The sequence below is a fragment of the Periplaneta americana genome, chromosome 4 (assembly GCF_040183065.1).
Source record: "Periplaneta americana isolate PAMFEO1 chromosome 4, P.americana_PAMFEO1_priV1, whole genome shotgun sequence".
Classification (NCBI taxonomy): domain Eukaryota; kingdom Metazoa; phylum Arthropoda; class Insecta; order Blattodea; family Blattidae; genus Periplaneta; species Periplaneta americana.
Window position 1 is genome coordinate 53216358 of NC_091120.1, and position 21113 is coordinate 53237470.

Consider the following 21113-nt stretch of genomic DNA (forward strand, 5'->3'; position numbering starts at 1 on the left):
TAAATACAAAAATAAACTAGGCCTAAATGTTATGTTACTTCATTTCAAAACTGCTGCTGACGATCTAAGAGACTATAAATGTGTGTATGGTAGCCTACACATCTGTGGAGTAACGGTCAGCGCGTCTGGCCGCGAAACCAGGTGACCCGGGTTCGATTCCCGGTCGGGGCAAGTTACCTGGTTGAGGTTTTTTCCGGGGTTTTCCCAGCAAATGCTGGGTAACTTTCGGTGCTGGACCCCGGACTCATTTCACCGGCATTATCACCTTTATATCATTCAGACGCTAAATAACCTAAGATGTTGATAAAACGTCGTAAAATAACCTACTAAAAGAATTGGATAATGTTAAACATTTGCAAGTGTTGCTGGGAGATTCGTGTCGCCATGTAATACTTTTCATAGCAGAAGCACAGTCTAATACATACAGTCGCGAAACTCTGACACTATTTTTGTCAACACTCGACAGCTGATGCGACAGTAGCGCTCCAGCGGCAGGCAAGTTAAATGTGTGTAGAGTACATATGATAACACAGCAGAGAAATTACTTATTTAATATTTTTATGCTGTACTGTAACTGTTATATATGGTTCTTATTAATTTTATTTTAGAAACCTCCAAGACTTTTACACCCATCTAATCTGAAAAATGTTATAAGTTCGAGAAATTGAGAATAAACTTAAATCCTTCTGCTTCTTACTTTCAAGTGAATCATAGTTTGAAATATATAATTTTTCGAATCTGGATGTCAAATTCAGTTTATTTCTAAACATATTTATGCACCATTTGAACTCTGTACATAGCCTATTTCCTGTGAGAAAAATCAATATTAGTAGCCTCAAAAACAAGGACATCATTTCAGTCTTAGCCGGCGGGAGGGGACAATATTTTTTTTTATTGCAGATCTTATTGAGTGGCGTACTCCACAGTATTTCCTCAGAAATTAACTATTTTCCATACCATAAATTGGGATAAACTCGACAGTTGATGTAAACTTGATAATATAGCTTAAGAGAAGATTGAACCCACACGAGATGCACTGAATATATTTTGAAGTTCACTTTCTTATTTCCTTAAGTACTGGCATTTTCATTATTTTATGCTCGACCATGCCGAAATGTAGTTTATACACCTGGTAGCAGTCCTTTAATGCATGTCATTAAAGTATACCTACTCATTAAAGTACAGGTGTTCAGCCAATGACAACTCAGCTTACAGGTGTTCAGCCAATGACAAGTCAGCTTTGTACCGTTATAAAACCGCAAGTATCGATTATTCTCGGATATGCAATCGAAAGAGAATTAGCGAAAAGTCACGGAGGCTGGAAATCCAATACTGTCGCAGAAGTTTATGTTCTGTTACTATAATAATTAGCGTTAATTGTAAATAATATTCAAATAAATTCAATTTGTCATCTCGTTTTTCAATGTCGAATTCAATAATCAAGGTTATATCAAGTTTAACGGGATTACATCAAGGTCAATGACATTATTGTTCCTCGGAAAAAATCAATACTTTCGCGTCTGCGCACATCTCACAATTCACGACCTAGAACAAGGTCACTTCCGATCTTGTAAGATACAAATACAATGTATACATCTGAATAATTTCAAGTTAGAAATATGGTCGAGCATAAAAAGTCGTATGAAACTTGCTTAGGCCTATAATGGTAATTAAGACGCTCGTATGAATATTATGAAACTCGCTTGCGTTCGTTTCATAAATATCCATACTTGCGTCTTAATTACTATCATTATAGGCTCGTTGCATAATGTACTGTTAAGCCACCGATGTACCGTGTGTGTGTTTGTGTGTGTGCGTGCGTGCGCGTGCGTGCCTGTATGTATGTATGTATGTATGTATGTATGTATGTATGTAGGCTATGTATGAATGTATGTATGTATGTATGTATGTATGTATGTATGTATGTATGTATGAGGACCTATAGGTCTGCATATGTACGACTTACCGAAATGAATTTTGCTGGTGTAGAGAAGTGACAACGTTTTCGAAATAAACAGTCTTGCGCACAAATTTCTATTATAGGCTACATTTACCTCATAAGAAGCGAAACGCAGTGAAAAAGTGAATAACAGGATCGTCCTTTAGAAAGACGGGTGAGCAGCTCGACAACACAGCAGGGCGAGATCCGCTAAGAGGTCAGACTTTTAAATTGTAACGAGGTGTCAGCAAGCTATTCAAAATGCCCTCGTAGAATGAGGCCATTAAAAAGGCCCCCATAAACCCAGAACTTCATAATTACGGCAACTCTAGCATCCAGTTCAAGAGAAGAAATGTTGGCTATTATCAGGTGCGAGCACTGTTTGTCGTATAATTGACGAGTTGGTTAAACAAAGTGGAAGTAAATAACACCATCATTCTTTCTACAGCATCCTACACGCCTACAAAACTAAATATCATGCTCTTACAAAGCTTCTACAACAGTACAGACCACGCCATTTCAAGGCGACGTTGCCACGTTCCGTGTACAACACAGATATAGAAAAAACACACGTACAGTGTTATAGAAATTGTTGTCACTTATCAAATATCTATAGGCCTAATAGAACTAGCCTATGTGTAACATTTAAAAGTAGCGTTTTATATTTCGTTTACAATGGAAGAGTTATTACAAATTAAATAGAAAGAGGAAATCTGGCAATCTTACAATCAGCAGTTCGTGAACTAAATGAAATGTGCAAACAATATGTTTTGAACAAAACTCATGCAGAAAACAAATATCATCGTATTTAAAAAGAAAGATCTAGTGCGAGTAAAATTAGCATTCACACAATCAGCAGTTTTTTTAACTTAATGAAATGTGTAAACAATGTTTTGAAAGAACTTGTGCAAGAAAGAAATATCATCATTGGGGAAAGGATTTCTAGGTGCTAAAAAAAAGAGTGAGGTTTAGGACTTCATAAAATCCAATTTAGGACTTTTAAGTGTTTATATAAAATTAACAATTAATAACTTTAATTTCAGTAAATATTCAATTTTAGATGGAATTTATATACAGTGTTACTATAAATGATCTTTCCGATTACAAACTTGAGTAACTATCGTTAGGAGACACTTATAAACATGATTTTTGTATCAATGGAAGAGAAAGTCAAATATATTTTGTTATGCATTCGGTTAAATCACATGTGCTACTCTTAAATCAGTAAAAATTAGAAAACATGAAATTGGTATCAACAGAAACAGAAACTCCAACAATTTTAAAAATTTTTCACTGGAAAACATGAAACATGAAACAGAAAGAAACATTTGGTTCACAACCGTAAATGTCACATGTGCTCAATGTGAGCTCCTTGTGTCACACGACACACATCAAGTCTGTAGTCAATTTCCTGCCATACACGTTGTAGCATTGGACCATCCACCAGTGCAATGGCCTCTGTGATGCGGACACAAAGATCCTCAATGGTAGGTGGTAATGGTGGCTGATATACTTGTTTTATAAAACCCCACAGAAAAAAATCACAAATCATTATCTTCGTTTGCAAACATTTTTCTGTTATACCGTCTCCTAGCAACGAAATTAATAAATATGCGACAGGTTCACCAACATAACAAAAATATTTGAGTTTCTCTTTCCATTGATACCAATATCATGTTTCTGAGTGCCTCGTAACGATAGTTATCCAAGTTCGTAATCGGAAAGATCATTTATAGTAACTTACTGGCTTTTAAGGAACCCGGAGGTTCATTGCCGCCCTCACATAAGCCCGCCATTGGTCCCTATCCTGAGCAAGATTAATCCAATCTCTATCATCATATCTCACCTCCTTCAAATCCATTTTAATATTATCTTCCCATCTACGTCTCGGCCTCCCTAAAGTTCTTTTTCCCTCCGGCCTCCCAACTAACACTTTATATGCATTTCTGGATTCGCCCATACGTGCTACATGTCCTGCCCATCTCAAACGTCTGGATTTAATATTTAATGTTAATTATGTCAGATGAAGAATACAATGCGTGCAGTTCTACGTTGTGTAACTTTCTCCATTCTCCTGTAACTTCATTCCTCTTAGCCCCAAATATTTTCCTAAGCACCTTATTCTCAAACACCCTTAACCTATGTTCCTCTCTCAAAGTGAGAGTCCAAGTTTCACAACCATAAAGAACAACCGGTAATATAACTGTTTTATAAATTCTAACTTTCAGATTTTTTGACAGCAGACTGGATGATAAAAGTTTCTCAACCGAATAATAACAGGCATTTCCCATATTTATTCTGGTTTAATTTCCTCCCGAGTATAATTTATATGTGTTACTGTTGCTCCCAGATATTTGAATTTCTCCACTTCTTCAAAAGATAAATTTCCAATTTTTATATTTCCATTTCGTACAATATTCTGATCACGAGACATAATCATATACTTTGTCTTTTCGGGATTTACTTCCAAACCTATCGCTTTATTTGCTTCAAGTAAAATTTCCGTGTTTTCCCTAATCGTTTGTGCATTTATAGTAACACTGTACAAATAACTGGTGCTGACAATGAGTTCCACTGAACTCAAGATTCAAATTCCATTGGTCAAAGGGACTGATTGCGGATTGGTCAGTTCCATTTTTTAGCCATGGTAGCCTACCTACTTTGATCCAAGGTTATATAATAAAACAATTGAAAAATACCCAAATTTGGAAAATTTTAGTATCAAAAAATTAAAAAATAGGGTCATGAATTTAATTTTTTAAGAATAGGGCATAGCCTATATATTGGTTTAATATGTAGGCCTATATGTTTTCATATGAGTGAAATTATTAAAATTGAATTTGTATTTTTTAAACTTAATTTATCTCTATGTTTTTTTTCCTTGAATCATTTTGTGTCAAATAATTATCTCTATTTGTGTTAAGTATGTGTTTAGATAACTCCTCGAGCACGAGTTTTTACTCCTTCAGAGAAGAATTAAGTCTGTATTTTTGTACATGTTATAAATAAACAATAAACATAACGAGGATGCATTGACGCGGAAACGAATTTGTAAGCTCTCGCCTAACCTGAACAACCTAACACTCTTTTTATGTTAGATGGACATTTCCATATAAACTTCAGTTCCAGAAAGTTAGGTAAAATCAACTTCCTTCCCTTCTAGGACCAATATAGAACGAACTTGCCATACCAGTGTTTGTCTGTAAGATATAGCCTATAATTATGTTTTTTACATTTTAAATAGTATTTATTAGTTGTTGGGGTATTTTTACGTTTATAATACAGGTATTTTTATTTTTTTAAGACGGTTGGGTAGAGCAACTTGTTAAAAACTGGAAGGTCCGGGGTTTGATCCCAGGTCCTGACGGGATTTTCTCGTTGCAGAACTTCCAGAGCCGTCCATAAGTTTACTCAGTCTCCTATTAAATTGAGTATCGGGTCTGTCCTGGGGGTAAAAGACAGTCGGAGCGTGGTGCCGACCACACCACTTCATTTCTAGTGCCGAGGTCAAGAAAGCATGGGGCTATTTCCCCCCCCCCCCCAAGTACCTTCATGGCATGTGTAGGAGCTACCTATACTTACTAAAAAGACGCTTTTTAGAGACAAACATAGCTTTTAAGCATTTATAGCATTTTATGGATTTTCAGGTCTTATAGAATTTTAATAGGTGGATCCTGTTTATACGAAACGTAGAGCTATCTAAATAACATGCGTCTAGGACGTAGCAAACGAAATAATTAGGTACGGAACTAGAAATTCGTTCGCTAATCATCATATTTAAGGAGGCAGATTCAATGAGAATGAAAGTGAAGCTAGACAACAGAATTTCTTTGGATGTGAAATAGATTAGGTTTTTATACAGTAAGTTATATTCAAAAGCGTTCATCGCAGACTCCGTGTGGCTGAATCGATAGATGGCACCAAACAATGAATAACGATACTTAGGCTACATGAATGCGGTCCTGCGGACTTCAATCATCCTAGCTAAAGAGGTTAGTACAACAAGCCTCAGGTCGGCCTGGATAGCGCAGTCGGTCTTCTGTGTCCGAGGTTGCGGGTTCGATCCCAGTCCAGGTCGATGGCATTTAAGTATGCTTAAATGTGACAGGCTCATGTCAGTAGATTTACTGGCATGTAAAAGAACTCCTGCGGGACAAAATTCTCCGGCACACCGGCGGCGCTGATATAATCTCGGCAGTTGCGAGCGTCGTTAAATAAAACATAATTAATTACAATATGCCTCAGGCTGCGGGGCAAGTCTTCGGACCTTCCTCCGTAACAGAAAAAAAGATCATCAAGACGACTTCAAAAGTGTTGAACCATTTTTTTAGTAGGTTATTTTACGATGCTTTATCAACATCTTAGGTTATTTAGCGTCTGAATGAGATGAAGGTGATAATGCCGGTGAAATGAGTCCGGGGTCCAGCACCGAATGTTATCCGCCATTTGCTCATATTGGGTTGTGGGAAAATTCCGGAAAAAAACCTCAACCAGGTAATTTGCCCCGACCGGGAATCGAACCCGGGCCACCTGGTTTCGCGGCTAGACGCGCTAACCGTTACTCCACAGGTGTGGATTGTTGAACGATAAAAGTTGTTTTTTGTCTAATGCACGATAAAACAGATTAATACTAAGAATACATCTCCACTTGAGTTAAAAATAATAATTGACTTAATAAAACAATTCTTCAATTTTACGATTAATTTTTGTGACTCAATGAGGTGTACTTCTAGTTTGGATACCCCTGATCAGGATTAGACTGCAACACTGCAGCCAGTGGCTCTGCCAAATGAAGCATCAAGCCCCCCAATCACTCAACTGATTCCAGCATAAAACAAGCAACTGATGTATAACTACAATTTAAATGTTGGAGTACAGCGGTGAAATTATTTTCCGTTTTTATATTTTATACTCTTGCTCTGAAAGGACATAAGTATAAATTAATTCGAAGGGAAAAATGCTGCATTGAAATGTGTTTTTTTTATAACTACACCACTTTTGAAGCGGAGAAACTGAGGAAGAAGTTTTTAATCAGACGAATGAATCCACTTCTAAATTTCTATGTGTGAAAACGTATAACTCAACAGTCGCAAAGGCTGCACAGAGGCAGGCAGTTATAAACGCTACGGGTTCTGCGTTATCAGTGAAAAGTACAGAATCGGAACATGGCGGTGTGTCCAATTAAACTCTGTTACTGCTGGACTTCCCGTGCGGTGGATAAGCTGCAACTGCTGCTGCCGCCGAAACTTACAGGGAGCCAAACAACAAAAAAAATCGCATGGCGCCCATGTAATACAAGCTGTAACTCAATTACACCCCTCAACCCTCTCCACGAATGAACCCCTTAGCATGGCATTCTCTCTAAATACTCGGCATCTCTGATGTCAAAATTCGTGTATACGTGAAGAGAGCGAGAGAGTGAGAAAGACAGACAGAGAGTTATGACCCCGTATCATCATCCACCAGAACAGCACCCCTTCCATCCGCAAGCTAGTACACTATCCCTCCAGCCTCATCTCTCTGGGGGTTAGTTATCTTCATAGCGCATAAGGAGTGAAGTGTAGGAGGTTAATGGAGAGAGACGTTGCAAGGTAGGGGTCCACAGAGGACGTACAAGGGGTAGCAAGGCTTATCCTGACCCCCCTACTCTCCTTTGCACCCCCCGAAACTCTACGCCCCGCTAATTCAGTTTTCCTCACACAGAGATTTCGAAACTACGGTGATACCAGTCATCCACACACACATCCGCACTGGTACATAGTTCTAGCAGTTAGCGAAGGGGGTGGAAGGGGGCAGCATCTCTCGCGAATCCTTGCTTAGCTTCCCTCTCATCCTCCGCCCCCACTCAACAACTTGCTCCCTTAACAGCAGGCCAAAGCTTCTGTGTATATTCTAACAACATTACATTATCCAACTCTCTACCAATTACAGTCCATAATTAACGTGCCTTATTTACAAGAGTAAGAGAGACGAAGCAACGAAATTATCAGATGAGCAAACCTAACAGCAGGCAGTTGAAGGATAAGCGGATTGCTTGCTTCCCACCACTATATGTGTTACTCGAGGATTGTGGGAGAAACAAGCATAGGAGAGAGACTTGCAGAGAAAGACCATACCGCACACTACGTCCAGATAGCGAAATCGTTTAAGCAGAATAATTCGAGTTAACTTGCCACCCATTTCCAGTCCTGTAACCCCCCTCAACCCCTCCAAATCAAGCCGATCCTCTTTTAACATGACGTAGCAACCCTGTCGACAATTACCTCACGGCAGAGCGGCTGCTGCCGGTTACACACAAGACACTAGCGCCACCAGACACCATTGTTTACAAAGCCTTCCGCAAATTGCTTTTTACGTCTCTGCATGGGCTGGAATTTAGCTCCGGTAGAAAACTAAAGCACGGCAATATGTCCACATTGCAATAACATAAAATTTAAATAGATATGATGCAACTAGAATGTATTGATAATGTAACGATCAGAGAAGCCTTCAGCAAATTGGCTTTTACGCCTGAGTACGGGCTGGAATTTAGCTTCACATGGAAACTAAAGCACCAGCAATATCTGCAATGCAATAACCTAGCATTCAAATACCTATAGTGCAAGTAACCTACAACAGCGTTTCTCAAACGTTTTTAAAGTGGGGGCCACTTTTTAAGCCAAAACAGTTACGCGGACAACCTTACTCTTGTTCCCTTAATTTTATAGCATATTTTAATACCAAGTATAGTCCACTTATATTTTAAAATAGAATTAATTAATTATAATACTTTCATAATTATATTTTTTGTAGCCAATCACAAGTAACTTATAACAATTCTATGCATTGTTGATTCATTGCTTGCCTGTTAGCAGTTAGTAATTGTTTGAAATCCTTCTTATGTGATCAAGCTAGTAGTTTGCCCATGTCTCTGTTAAATAGTGTCCATTATAAATAATGGAAAACTGACTTTGATCCGGATCTTTGAAAAGAAAGGAACATGATGATACGCTTCATTTAGGCAGTGCTAATAGTTCAGAAGCTGTGTGTGGAGAAATATATTATTTATAGTGTCATTAAAGAAATATCTAGTACTACTATTAGCTATTCAAAGAAAAAATACTTTCGTAAATATGACAAGAGTTATTTGGAACTTGGATTTACTTGGTGTAGCAATGAGAGCGAACCAAAACCTCGGTGCGTTGTTTGTTACGAAGTGCTTTCAAACGAGTGTATGAAACCCGCGAAATTGAAACGGCAGTTAGAGACGAAACACGCAAGTGTAAAAAGTAAACCTGTCGGATTTTAAAATAGACGGAATCTAAAATTTCTTATATCATCTGGAAAAACAAATAAAAAATTAATGCAGAAACATGCCCCATTTTCAACAAGTAAAGATGCAATTTGGCACGTTCTATTATTGGTGTACGACGTACAGTACGTGCCCATTTCAATGTGCAAACTGGGTGTCGGCAAAACTATTAAGAAAGTCATCAATACATGAAAAGGTTCGGTACTTTGGTCCTCTGTTATGAATTCGGGTGATCCCTGGCTGGGTTACAGGCTCGGCGCCAGATATACAGGGGAAAGATGGCGAGAAACGCCATGTTCATAGTGCTTTAAATCCTTCTTTTGTTGTTGACAGTAGAGTGAAAAGTGGGTAGACGAGTAGGGTAAGAAATTTCATAAAATATTAGTAGGCCTATTGGGAGAAAAATTGAAAGACAATTGCCTTGTGTCATGTACAAACTTTGAGATTTTCAGCTATAGTCATACGCAATTCGTTTGAATTTTATTTTTTCTTCTGTCTTTTTTGAAGGACCACAAGGACAGAACTCGAGGACCACAGGTGGTCCGCGGACCATAGTTGAGAAACGCTAGCCTAGAGCGTACGACAATATTTCATTTCTCTACCATTATCTTTGTAACATTATTTCATTATCATCTTATTGGGTTTGGAATTGATCGGGTTCCATCAGCTGCTTGTCTATGCAGATGACGTGAATGTGTTAAGAGAAAATCCACAAACTATTAGGAAAAACACGGGAATTTTACTTGAAGCAAGTAAGGAGACAGGTTTGGAAGTAACTCCCGAAAAACACTGTGGTCATAAACCGCAGAAATAAAAAGAAAAACAAATTACCTATGCATTTCGATATAGTTCAAAGTGGGAGCATTTCTGACTACAACCCCGAAGAACCCAAGTTCGATTCTTGACAAGAAGTGAGCATGTATGCTTCATCTTTTGTTTGCCTTGTTGTGTAAGCGATGAACGTGTATGTTGTTTACCATATGACCGCTGAGTACAGTCGCGTGTATAGTGCTACTTCATGATCCTCAAGAGAATATCAGAAAAGACGTTCTACATAAAAAGGCAATAAAAACGTTCGAATACATAAATGTTCAAAATAAAAAATTGTTCAGTTAAAATCTTTCTGATGAACTCCTGTAAATGAATGTAGAATATTTCAGAGCATATGTCCGAAATGTTCAAGGAACAGGCTGACACTCAAATTTTCTGCTTAATCTACTACCAGCCACCGGCGTAGCTCACTCGGCTGAGGCGCTTGCCTGCCGATCTGAAGTTGCGCTCGGGTGCGAGATCGATTCCCGCTTGGGCTGATTACCTGGTTAGGTTTTTCCGAGGTTTTCCTCAATCGTAAGGCAGTCAGGTAATCTATGGCGAATCCTCGGCCTCATCTCGACAAATACTATCTCACTATCATCAACCCCATCGACACTAAATGACCTATGGTCCGTCCCAGGATTCTGTGGAGTAACTTCGCGCATATATGGGCGGAGTCTATCTGTGCCAGAGTGTATTGCGGGCAGCATCAGTTCGATTCCGCTAAGGGGTAAGATGCTCGTGGTAGAAGGTAGAGTAGAGTTCAGATAGAAATTATCTCTCCTGCAAGTGATTGCTCGCTTCCTTCAAGCAATGCCTCCCCCAGAGCAGTCATTGGCCCTAGCCCTCCCACATACCACTTGCGCAGAGATCTTGTTTCATCTTTCTACTCCACGGATTCCCGGGACAGATCATAGTAGTTGATACAGCGTCGTTAAATAACCAACTAAACAAATCTACTCCATGAAGATTATGTACTTCTGACATTTGATAGGATAAGTTATGTGGTCTGAGCACGATGGGGCACCGACTGATTTCCTGCGCATTGTTAGCCGCCATTTTGATCACGATCCTTTTGATCCTTGAAAAAATATATACTTGTTATGGCTTCCTTGCTTACCGGTTCTTAGTTCCCGGGACTAAATCTCATGTGAATATGAGGAATTGGCTTCCTTGCTCACCGGTTCTTAGTTCGCGGGACTAAATCTCATGTGAATATGAGGAATGTTGGCTTCCTTGCTCACCGGTTCTTAGTTCGCGGGACTAAATCTCATGTGAATATGAGGAATGTTGGCTTCCTTGCTCACCGATTCTTAGTTCGCGGGACTAAATCTCATGTGAATATGAGGAATGTTGGCTTCCTTACTCACCGGTTCTTAGTTCGCGGGACTAAATCTCATGTGAATATGAGAAATGTTGGCTTCCTTACTCACCGGTTCTTAGTTCGCGGGACTAAATCTCATGTGAATATGAGGAATGTTGGCTTCCTTGCTCACCGGTTCTTAGTTCGCGGAACTAAATCTCATGTGAATATGAGGAATGTTGAGTTTAGCTACCCCAGTGAATATTGTGGAAAGTTTGTATCGACGGAGTGTTGGAACGTGTGAAACCATTCGCCGAACGCCTAGGATACTGGAACACATAATTATTCCATCAGGTGCCTATAAAGTGAAGAATTTTTGGCGCGCAGAGTACGATAAGTCACCGGCAAGTTATAAAAATCACATTACGCCTAATACATAAAAATGAATGCATATACAACGCTAGAAATGTTAATGAATTCTCTGTTTTCCGCATTTTCTAATGAAAAAAAAACACTTTTTTAAGTTGAAAGTTATCTTTTTTCTTTCAATTTGTAACTACATCGGCAACATTGTGTACTATATGAATTTGTTTCCCAATTATTAGCAATTCTTGTTTTAAAACTTATATACCTTCAAAAATATTAAAACAATTACGAGTAAAAATGCATTTAGACGATCTACAAACTGACGTGCAATGTATATCAAAGCTCTTGATACGCTGAAAGTTTTTACGTGTTGCCAGCTTTAACACTTAAAACAGGAATGTGGATGAGAACAGAAAGATTTACTCACATGCATAATCTTCTTAAAAATATAATATGTATCACCTCGACATGGGGTTTTGATGCAAAACATAGAGGTCAGCAGTACATTCTGCTGAAGTGGCGGCGACAACATGTAGTGACGCCATCACTCACCTGGAAAAGAAAAACCTGCATTAGTTAACACATACTTGTACAAGCTTTTGATAATTTTAACATGCCCGCATGTATACGCGTTGTTCTTGCAAGATTAGTTGAGATATGTGGCATCTGCGAGCCACTATTGCGATAACTAATGGTTGGAAAAGGTCAGTACTTCCTTCCAGCATATTGAATTATGTGTTGAACAAGTTCAGAGATATGTAGATGTATAGGCCTATTTGCTTTCAAAATGTTAAATTATCGTGGTACTTTAAAAATTATCGTGGTACTTTAACAGTGAGTCACATTTAAAGATTTCCAACATTTCGGGCAGGCTTGCTGGTATCAATCTTCAGAAAGATATTTAACTGAATCACATCAAAGTAGGCCTACATGATTGTAACAAAATGGTTCCTCAACACCGGGGCTACTCCAGTGTGGCTGATAGCTCTGACAACGCAAATAAGAAATTTTGAGCAAAAATGTTCCAGTCGAGAATATAAGATCCGTTCAAGTGAACATATAAGTTAAGTATATATATATTTTCATTTCATTTATTGTATTCCATAGATCTTACATTAAAGGCTGCGTGATGTATCTTGTCTCACTGTGAAAAGAGAGAGAGAAAGAAGATAACTTATGTCTTACTTCGTCTGTGTTGTTATGGCGATGGGGGAGTGGAACGATGCCATCCATCCATCCAGTGGCGGAAGGGACTAGTTGATACATTCTGTAGCGCAAAATAAAATAACAAAATATCTGTCTTCGTACTGTGTAGTTCCGTCACTGAGCTTGTCTTTCAAGAAACTGAATTCCGGCAGCCTGTACAATAACAAGATTTTGAAAAGAATCCTGAAAATTTACAACCCTCCTATAATCTCCACCCTCATTTGAAGGGACTTGGTTTTATTGCTACTGAGACAAGATAAACCTACCAGGTATAGCAATCAAGCTTTAAGATGTGGAACAAGTCAAAATTTTAGAAGATTACAATTACAATTTTTACAATTTTTTACAATTTCAATTTCAATTTTTTTACACATTTTTTTGGCGAGATGTAGTGAGATGAGGTGAGGCCGAGGATTCGCCAACAGATCACCTGGCATTTGCCTTTTGGTTGGGGAAATCCAGGAAAAAAGCAGACCAGGTAATCAGACCAAACGGGGGTGAAGTGAAGTGAGGCCGAGGACTCGCCACAGACACCCGGCATCAGTCCCTCGGCTGGGGAAAACCTCGGAAGAAACTAATCAATCAGACCAAACGGGGGATCCAACCCAAGCCCGAGCGCAGCTCCGGATCAGCAGGCCAGCGAGTCTGCCGACTGAGCTACATATTAACATGGAAGGTAGTAATAATAATAAAAATAATAATAATAATAATAATAATAATAATAATAGCCCACTAAGGGCCAAGATCGACCAGCTGGCTGCTGTTCTCACGGCCACATGACGAAGCAGAGGTGGAAGATCATCCAACCAGAATGGAGGTATCGTATGGTTAGCACGATGAGCCCCCCCCCCCCCCAGAAGTTATAGCTGGTTTGCGTAACCGGATTTCGCTACCTATCGTAGCTCCCAAGTGCATCACGATGCTGGGTGTGTACCGGTCCCATACACTGGCCGAAATTTCACGAGAAAATTTTTTCCCTCATGAGGACTCGAACCAGCGCGCATTCCGTAACGCGATTCCTAGACAGAATGCCTTAGACCACGACGCGAGACAACATGAAAGGTTGTAAAAGTAAAATTAAGTAATCAATGAAAAGCAACAAATTTGGTAAAAGTAATAGGCCTACATGCTACGAAGCAGTTTGGGGAAGCATGGAGGTAGAGCTCCATCCTATAAGTTATCCTCGGTACTAGAATGAGCTAATGTGGTCAGCACCACGCTCCGACCGCCTTTTACCCTCGGCAAAGATCCAATTCTCAATTTGATAGGTGACTAAGTGAACCTCTAGGCCGTTCTAGAAGTTTTGGCAATGAGAAAATCCCGTCACCATCCGGGATTGAAACCTTTACCTTCCAGCCCATAGCCAATTGCTATGCTGAGTTACTCGGCCGATTGAGCAACAAATTTATTGCAGAATTTTAATATAACTTATAGCAACAGGAACAAATAAGCGTATAAATGACACTCGGAAGGAAATTAAACACAGAAAAAATATGGGAAATGCCTATTATTATTCGGTTGAGAAGCTTTTGACATCCAGTCTGCTCTCAAAAGAACTAAAGAATTTATAAAACAGTTATATTACCGGTTGTTCTGTATGGTTGTGAAACTCGGACCCTCACTTTGAGAGAGGAACAGAATCCCTATAATGGCAGTTGACTTAATATAATTATATCAACATAGGCTATATGTCGAACTTGGAGTCAGGCCACAAAGGGAAAAACACTAGAGGAGAGGGATTCGATCCGGTGCTGTGGATTGCACTTCGGCGTAGCTCAGTGGTTAGAGCACTTGGTACGTAAAACCAAGGACCCAGCGCCGGATCGAATTTTTCTCCTCTAATAATCATTCTATAACTAGATTTTTTCGATAATTTCGCGGCGTAATCACATACCTACAATTTACATGTAGCATTTTTTCTGTATTTCGAAGTTCATTACTTGATTTTTCGTTATCTTGATGAATATTTCTCTTCTCAGTATGAAATACATATTCTTTAACTCGATTTTAAGGTGAAAATGAAAGTTATGTAGGCCTACACATGTGTAAGTAAAATTGTATTACTGTAACAAGCGTTGCACATTAGTATTTTCCTTCGTTTGAATCAACCCATTAGTACTAATTCTAAACCTGTCAAGCACTACAGGCAGGTATCTGTAACGTAACGATATAGCACTATGTAATGAGCACCACTGCGAGGACATAATGCCGTGTCTTTAACATTATTCTTCTCGAACTTTGTTATAAATGAATGATCTTTGTTAGTCATCGTCTTGAAAAGCAAAGAAAGAGTCTATGGATAACCTCGAATTCACTCTGTTGAGTATACTTGTCATCAATAATAATTTATGATATTGTAAATTTTTTCATATTTTCAATATCTCGAATTTTCGATAACTCGAAGCATTACTAGTTTCCGAAAGAAAGTACTTCGAGTTATCGAAGTTCGACTGTATTTGCGTTAAATATCGAAATCGATCTTTCTGCAGCATCACAATACTTCATACTTGGCATAACAATTAAATAAATTAAGTCTGAACTATTTGCTGAAGTGTACCGATCAGAAATAGTTGTTTCGGCAGGTTCTATTACATTTAGTGTAAATTGTAGCCTATAACTTACAGAAATACATTAGCAACGTTTAAAGTAGGGGAGAAGTGGGTACAGTAAGACAGGGAGAACAGTGAGACTTTTTTATTAGATGATAAATTTTGATGTTGAGATGTTGGTAACAGTGGAGTTGTATGTTGCATGAGTAAAGTAACAGTAGGCTATTTTCATACTTGATTTGATTTTAGTTATAAAAGTGAGTGATGGAAAAATAATTCGTAATTTTTCACTCTAGAAGTAAAATTTTGGCTTGTGTTTAATGAAGGTTATATTGGATATACAAATGAGATATAAATATGAATGTTTTGTTACCTAATACTATGGTATTTGAGGTTATGTTTGGCAAGGTTTCGTCTTTCTTGTTTTAATTTTGAAGTGATGGCGTCATTTTTAAATTAACTATGCGTAAAGGGAACAGTGAGACATGCCATTGAAGAGTACACTGAGACGTCTCACTGTTCCCGTGAATCAATGATTTGCAAAAACAAACTGTAATTATATTACATTTACCAGTAACTAGCATTAAAAATGAACATACTAGTAACCAATTTAGGAACTGTAGCTTAAAATAATGGATACATTACATTTTAATGGTTTCATAAATAAAAAATTATTCACAAAATTTAAGAAAATGTTAAAAAATAATAAAGAATTACATTAAATTCTTATAATTATAAGCTTTTTTGTCACCAAAAATTCATTTAATTTTTTCGCAAAAGTTTGAAATGCCATGGAAAATTCACTTTTCCAAATGTTCCAGACGTTTCAATGGTTTCGAAGTCAGACATCTAAATAAGCCTGCAGAACATGTCAAGATAAAGAGACGGCAAGTTTTTGTTTTCTTTTGAAATAAATGTAAATCATTTGAATGTCCGTTAATAGACAGTGGTGTCTCACTGTACCCTCCTGAATGGGAACAGTGAGGCATTTGCATTTTTTTTTTACAAACACGCATTGTATATTATGTCCCTTATCTATTAACATTTCTGTTTATATATTATTGCACTCCATGTTTTAATGTATATTTCTGTTGCACTTGATTTTAAAAATAGCCTACTTGAATTATCACTTGCATACATAGGCTATGTCTTAATATTTTGTGTCTCACTGTACCCACTACTCCCCTACCTTAGGAAACAATATTGGTGGGCCGCATATGGTTCGTAGGCCACAAGGTGAGTAACGTATTAGAGGAAGGAAGCTAATCAATTCTGCAGCGGGATCTGGGCGTGTGTGTATCAGAATTAAAGTCCGGAGCGTTGTGAGATGGACAGTGGCCGAGGATGGAGCGCACAACCTCCTTTGCTACAGCACTCAGCCGTGCAGGTGAGCTGGGAGAGTTTATTTTTCTACTTACCGAACAGTAGGCAGGCAACCATGTACAATATACAGTAAAAGAAAACTATCCCACACGTGACTGGCTGAGTTCAAAGGTCGCCAAGAGCATTCAGCCTCCTCCTGCCCGCACTCCCTTCCATTTCATTTTCTTTATTCCCCGTTTATTTTCCTGAAATACGCAGAGTCCACGAGCAAGAGATACAAAACTGGATGGAGAGAAAAAAAATTACTGAAAGAAAGATTCGTGCATGTATAGAAAAGAAGAATTATAACATAGCAGAAAGACTTTCAGACCCCCTCCCCATTTTTTTATCCGTTGTCCTTTTCTCTTCGGCTCACGCCGCAATTTTTGTTTCTGTCTTTATGTTGGACGAGTTCTGTACAGTTTTTATCTCATTATAAAAAACTCGCAACAGTGAACTTAAATAAATGATAAAAAAATTTCCTGTGACAGCATCTTTTGTAATGGATCATAGAAAGTGTTGCGCTTGGTAAATCGGAGGTGGGGTCTGCAACCTCCCACTCTCAGCCATCGTCACAATGTTTCCTTCTTACACCGTCAACTAAAACATGAAACATTTTCACTCAGCCTATAGGCCTACATCTACTCAAATTGCAAACGTTTAGGAAAAATTTTTGAAATGTTATATTCATTTTTCTTTAAAATGCAGTGAATTTAAAAAAAAAATGAAATAAAATTATAATCTGAAGGAAAATGAATTATCCAAAACTCTAATTAACCAGAAATTAATGACTCATCATGACAAATTACCCCTTTATTTAAATATAATTAAGGAAGATAAACCATTGGAACAAGTATAATTGATCCTACGGTTCGTTTGGAGACTTGCAAGACCCAACCACAAGATGTCCATAAGGAAAAACAATTACTCTACGAGCCAACAATCCCACATTATCAAGAGAAATATCAACTAGAACAGATAGAAGTAATAGGCTTGATGGTCGGAGTAAGATGATCCATCCCGAAGCAGTTTGATGATTTTTGTAAGGTTTTTCATTTGCCATCATCTATAATTAGACCTATTACTCGTCCGAGGCGAGTGGAGCCGCGGGCGTAATGTGAACTATCGCGATGCGGTATTACGAACACGGCAGCAGAAGTCCCACGGCTCCGGGCTGCAGGATTCCACTGGCCTCGGTCGAGTAATACCAATGTTTGTTTAATTGCATTGAAAAGTTCGATTGCATTGTTAAGAAATCAGCTCAGATAAGATATTGCATTGTTATTTTTTTCCCCTCTCTCTTGCATTGGTTTACTATTCATAGCAAAACTACCCATGTAAAATGTACATTAAAATTTTCTTTTGTAAATTGTATACTTCGTCTTCTAGACAATCCTTGTTTAGGGAAAGTATTTAAAAATAATTTCAAATGAGCGTATGTATGTATGTATGTATGTATGTATGTATGTATGTATGTATGTATGTATGTATGTATGTATGTATGTATGTATGTATGTATGTATGTATGTATGTATGTATGTATGTATGTATTATTACCTATTATTATTATTATTATTATTATTATTATTATTATTATTATTATTATAGTAGGTTATTTTAAGACGCTTCATCAACATCTTTGGTTATTTAGCGTCTGAATGAGATGGTGATAATGCCGGTGAAATGAGTCCGGGGTCCAGCACCGAAAGTTACCCAGCATTTGCTCCTATTGGGTTGAGGGAAAACCCCGGAAAAAACCAGGTAACTTGCCCCGACCGGGAATCGAACCTGGTTTCGCGGCCAGACGCGCTGACCGTTACTCCACATGTGTGGACGTATGTATGTATGTTAGTATGTATGTATGTATGTATGTATGTATGTATGTATGTATGTATGGTATGGTATGTATGTATTTTATTTTATTGGGTTATTTTACGACGCTGTATCAACATTTAAGTTATTTAGCGTCTGAATGAAATGAAGGTGATAATGCCGGTGAAATGAGTCCGGGGTCCAGCACCGAAAGTTACCCAGCATTTGCTCCTATTGGATTGAGGGAAAACCTCGGAAAAAACCAGGTAACTTGCCCTGACCGGGAATCGAACCCGGCCGACCTGGTTTCGCGGCCAGACGCGCATGTATGTATGTATGTATGTATGTATGTATGTATGTGCTGGAGAACCTTTTAAGTGTAGTGTAAATATTCGTAATTTAAATATGTATTGTATTGATTAAGGCTGGTTGAGTGGAAGAGAAGGCCTTATGGCCTTAACTCTGCCAGCGAAAATAAAACATTATTATTATTATTATTATTATTATTATTATTATTATTATATTATTATCACCATTATCATTATTATTATTATTATTATTATTATTATTATTATTATTATTATTATTATTATGTATTTATGCCTGATCTTACCCCACTTGATTTCTTTTTGTGGAGCCATATGAATTCACTATGGTCCGTCCCAGGATTCTGTGGAGGAACTTCGCTCATATGGGGGCGGAGTCTACCTGTGCCGGGAGTGTATTGCGGGCAGTACCAGCTGGAGTCCGCTAAGGGGTAAGATGCTCATAGTAGAAGGTAGAGTAGAGTTCAGATATAAATTATTCCCTCCTGCTCGCTTCGTTCTAGCAATACCTTCCCCCACAGCAGTCACTGGCCCTAGTCCTCCCACGTACTACTTCGCAGAGGTATTGCTTCGTGTTTCTATTCCACAGATTCCTAGGACCGACCATAGTTTATGAAACTTCTGTTGATTCCGAAGATCTTGCATCACGCATATCAGACCAGCAGCTGAAATCAGTGACATGCCTGGCTTTGATAGGGTACAACAGATTATGACACGTCGATGCACTGTGTGACTGGAAGTCAATTTATGTACGTTCCAGCACTTGCTGTAGTGATGAGAATAAAGTAGTAATGTCTTCATACTTCTAATTTAACACTTAAGTAAAAGTTTTTTCTTTTGTTTGTTTTGTTTATGTTTTCTGTGTTTTTGGGTCAAATAAATATCTAAACATTAATCTTTTTTTTTTATTAAACTCACTTATTACTTGATTTCCACATAACTAATTACCCCCAATCTCTTTCTGTAAAATCGACCAATTTAACGACAAAAATTCCTGTTGCACTAAAACGGAGCTCATGGGTGTTTTAGAAAAGGTTATACAATCACAAAATTTGTCGGTCTAATTTAGAGACATTCTGTATATGTTTATTACACATAATGTATATGTATATTTACTATACATTATACATTAGACATCCGCTGAGATCAAACTATGCGCACAGTTTGAGGGAAGGTTTCGACATGAGTTCATTCCTTTAAAGATACCTTTACAGTTCTTAATAGGCATTGAATCCTTGAAACTAGTCCTTTAAAAAATTAGACTGATATACTGTAATTTTCAATGTATTATTTGCGCAGGCTGGGGACTTAATTTAATTTTTGCTGTTAGCAGGTCTATTTGAACTTTGAGGACAGCGATAGCCTATCAATTATTTACAATTTACATCGCGACGGCATGCTGACCCGAGGTAGTGAAGCTGCAGCATACTAAATTAAATGATTTCTAAAAAAAAAAAAAAGTAGCGGACTGAATCCTGAGATGAATAGGAAGCTTAAAACAAATATAGTTTGCTCATAACAACGAATTCGTAATTTTGAAGAATTCTTTTAATTTCGAATCAGTAAAGCATTTGGTGTGTGAGACGTGAAATGAATGAGTAGCAATCATAACTTCGCCACTGTATGTATATGTGTGTGGTCTGGACAAGTTGAGCAGTCGGAGCAGAGGGTGGGGTGGGGGTGAAAGGGGGGGGGTTCATCAAAACCCGCTGCCGTCTCATCATCAGTTTAAATATTTTATGCCCGTTAGTCAAAGTTATAATAGAACTGTTTGACGCATTAGACCTCTGTCAAGGGGGTTGTTACTGGAAGGGGAGGACGGGGCTTTAGGTTAGGGATGAAGAGGTTACACGACGGAACGGAGAGGAGTTACAGTTGTAGTAGCGGAGAAACAAACGAATTGGGAAGATGGCAAACAGTGACGTTGTACACGCGGATTAGCGGGTGCCTCAGATGGGTGGGTTGTCTAAATACAAGGGGAAGTTTCGAATAATAAAGTGTATAAAACTACGCTGTTATAACAGGCAGCTTTGTTTTTAATACCATGTATCGACTACATAAGCCCTAATATAAGGTTACCAATGTTAATAACCGCTTTCGATAACATAAATGTGTTACCTTCCTCCTTCCCTGTCCTCCTCTGTTT

At 38.2% G+C, this 21113-nt stretch overlaps 1 protein-coding gene across 7 annotated transcripts in view; it reads right to left on the bottom strand.

Annotated features, from left to right (window-relative positions):
• Positions 1–21113, bottom strand: part of LOC138697814 (transcription factor SOX-5-like) — a 970705-nt gene that overhangs the window by 475279 nt on the left and 474313 nt on the right. For 4 of the 7 annotated variants that reach the window (XM_069823339.1, XM_069823346.1, XM_069823338.1 and 1 more), the window contains exon 3: positions 12175–12264. The exons of the other annotated variants lie outside the window; for them this stretch is intronic. In XM_069823339.1, the coding sequence (XP_069679440.1) occupies positions 12175–12257 (83 nt within the window). In that variant the 5' untranslated portion in view covers positions 12258–12264. The remainder of the gene's footprint in view (positions 1–12174; positions 12265–21113) is intronic. 7 annotated transcript variants of the gene reach the window in all.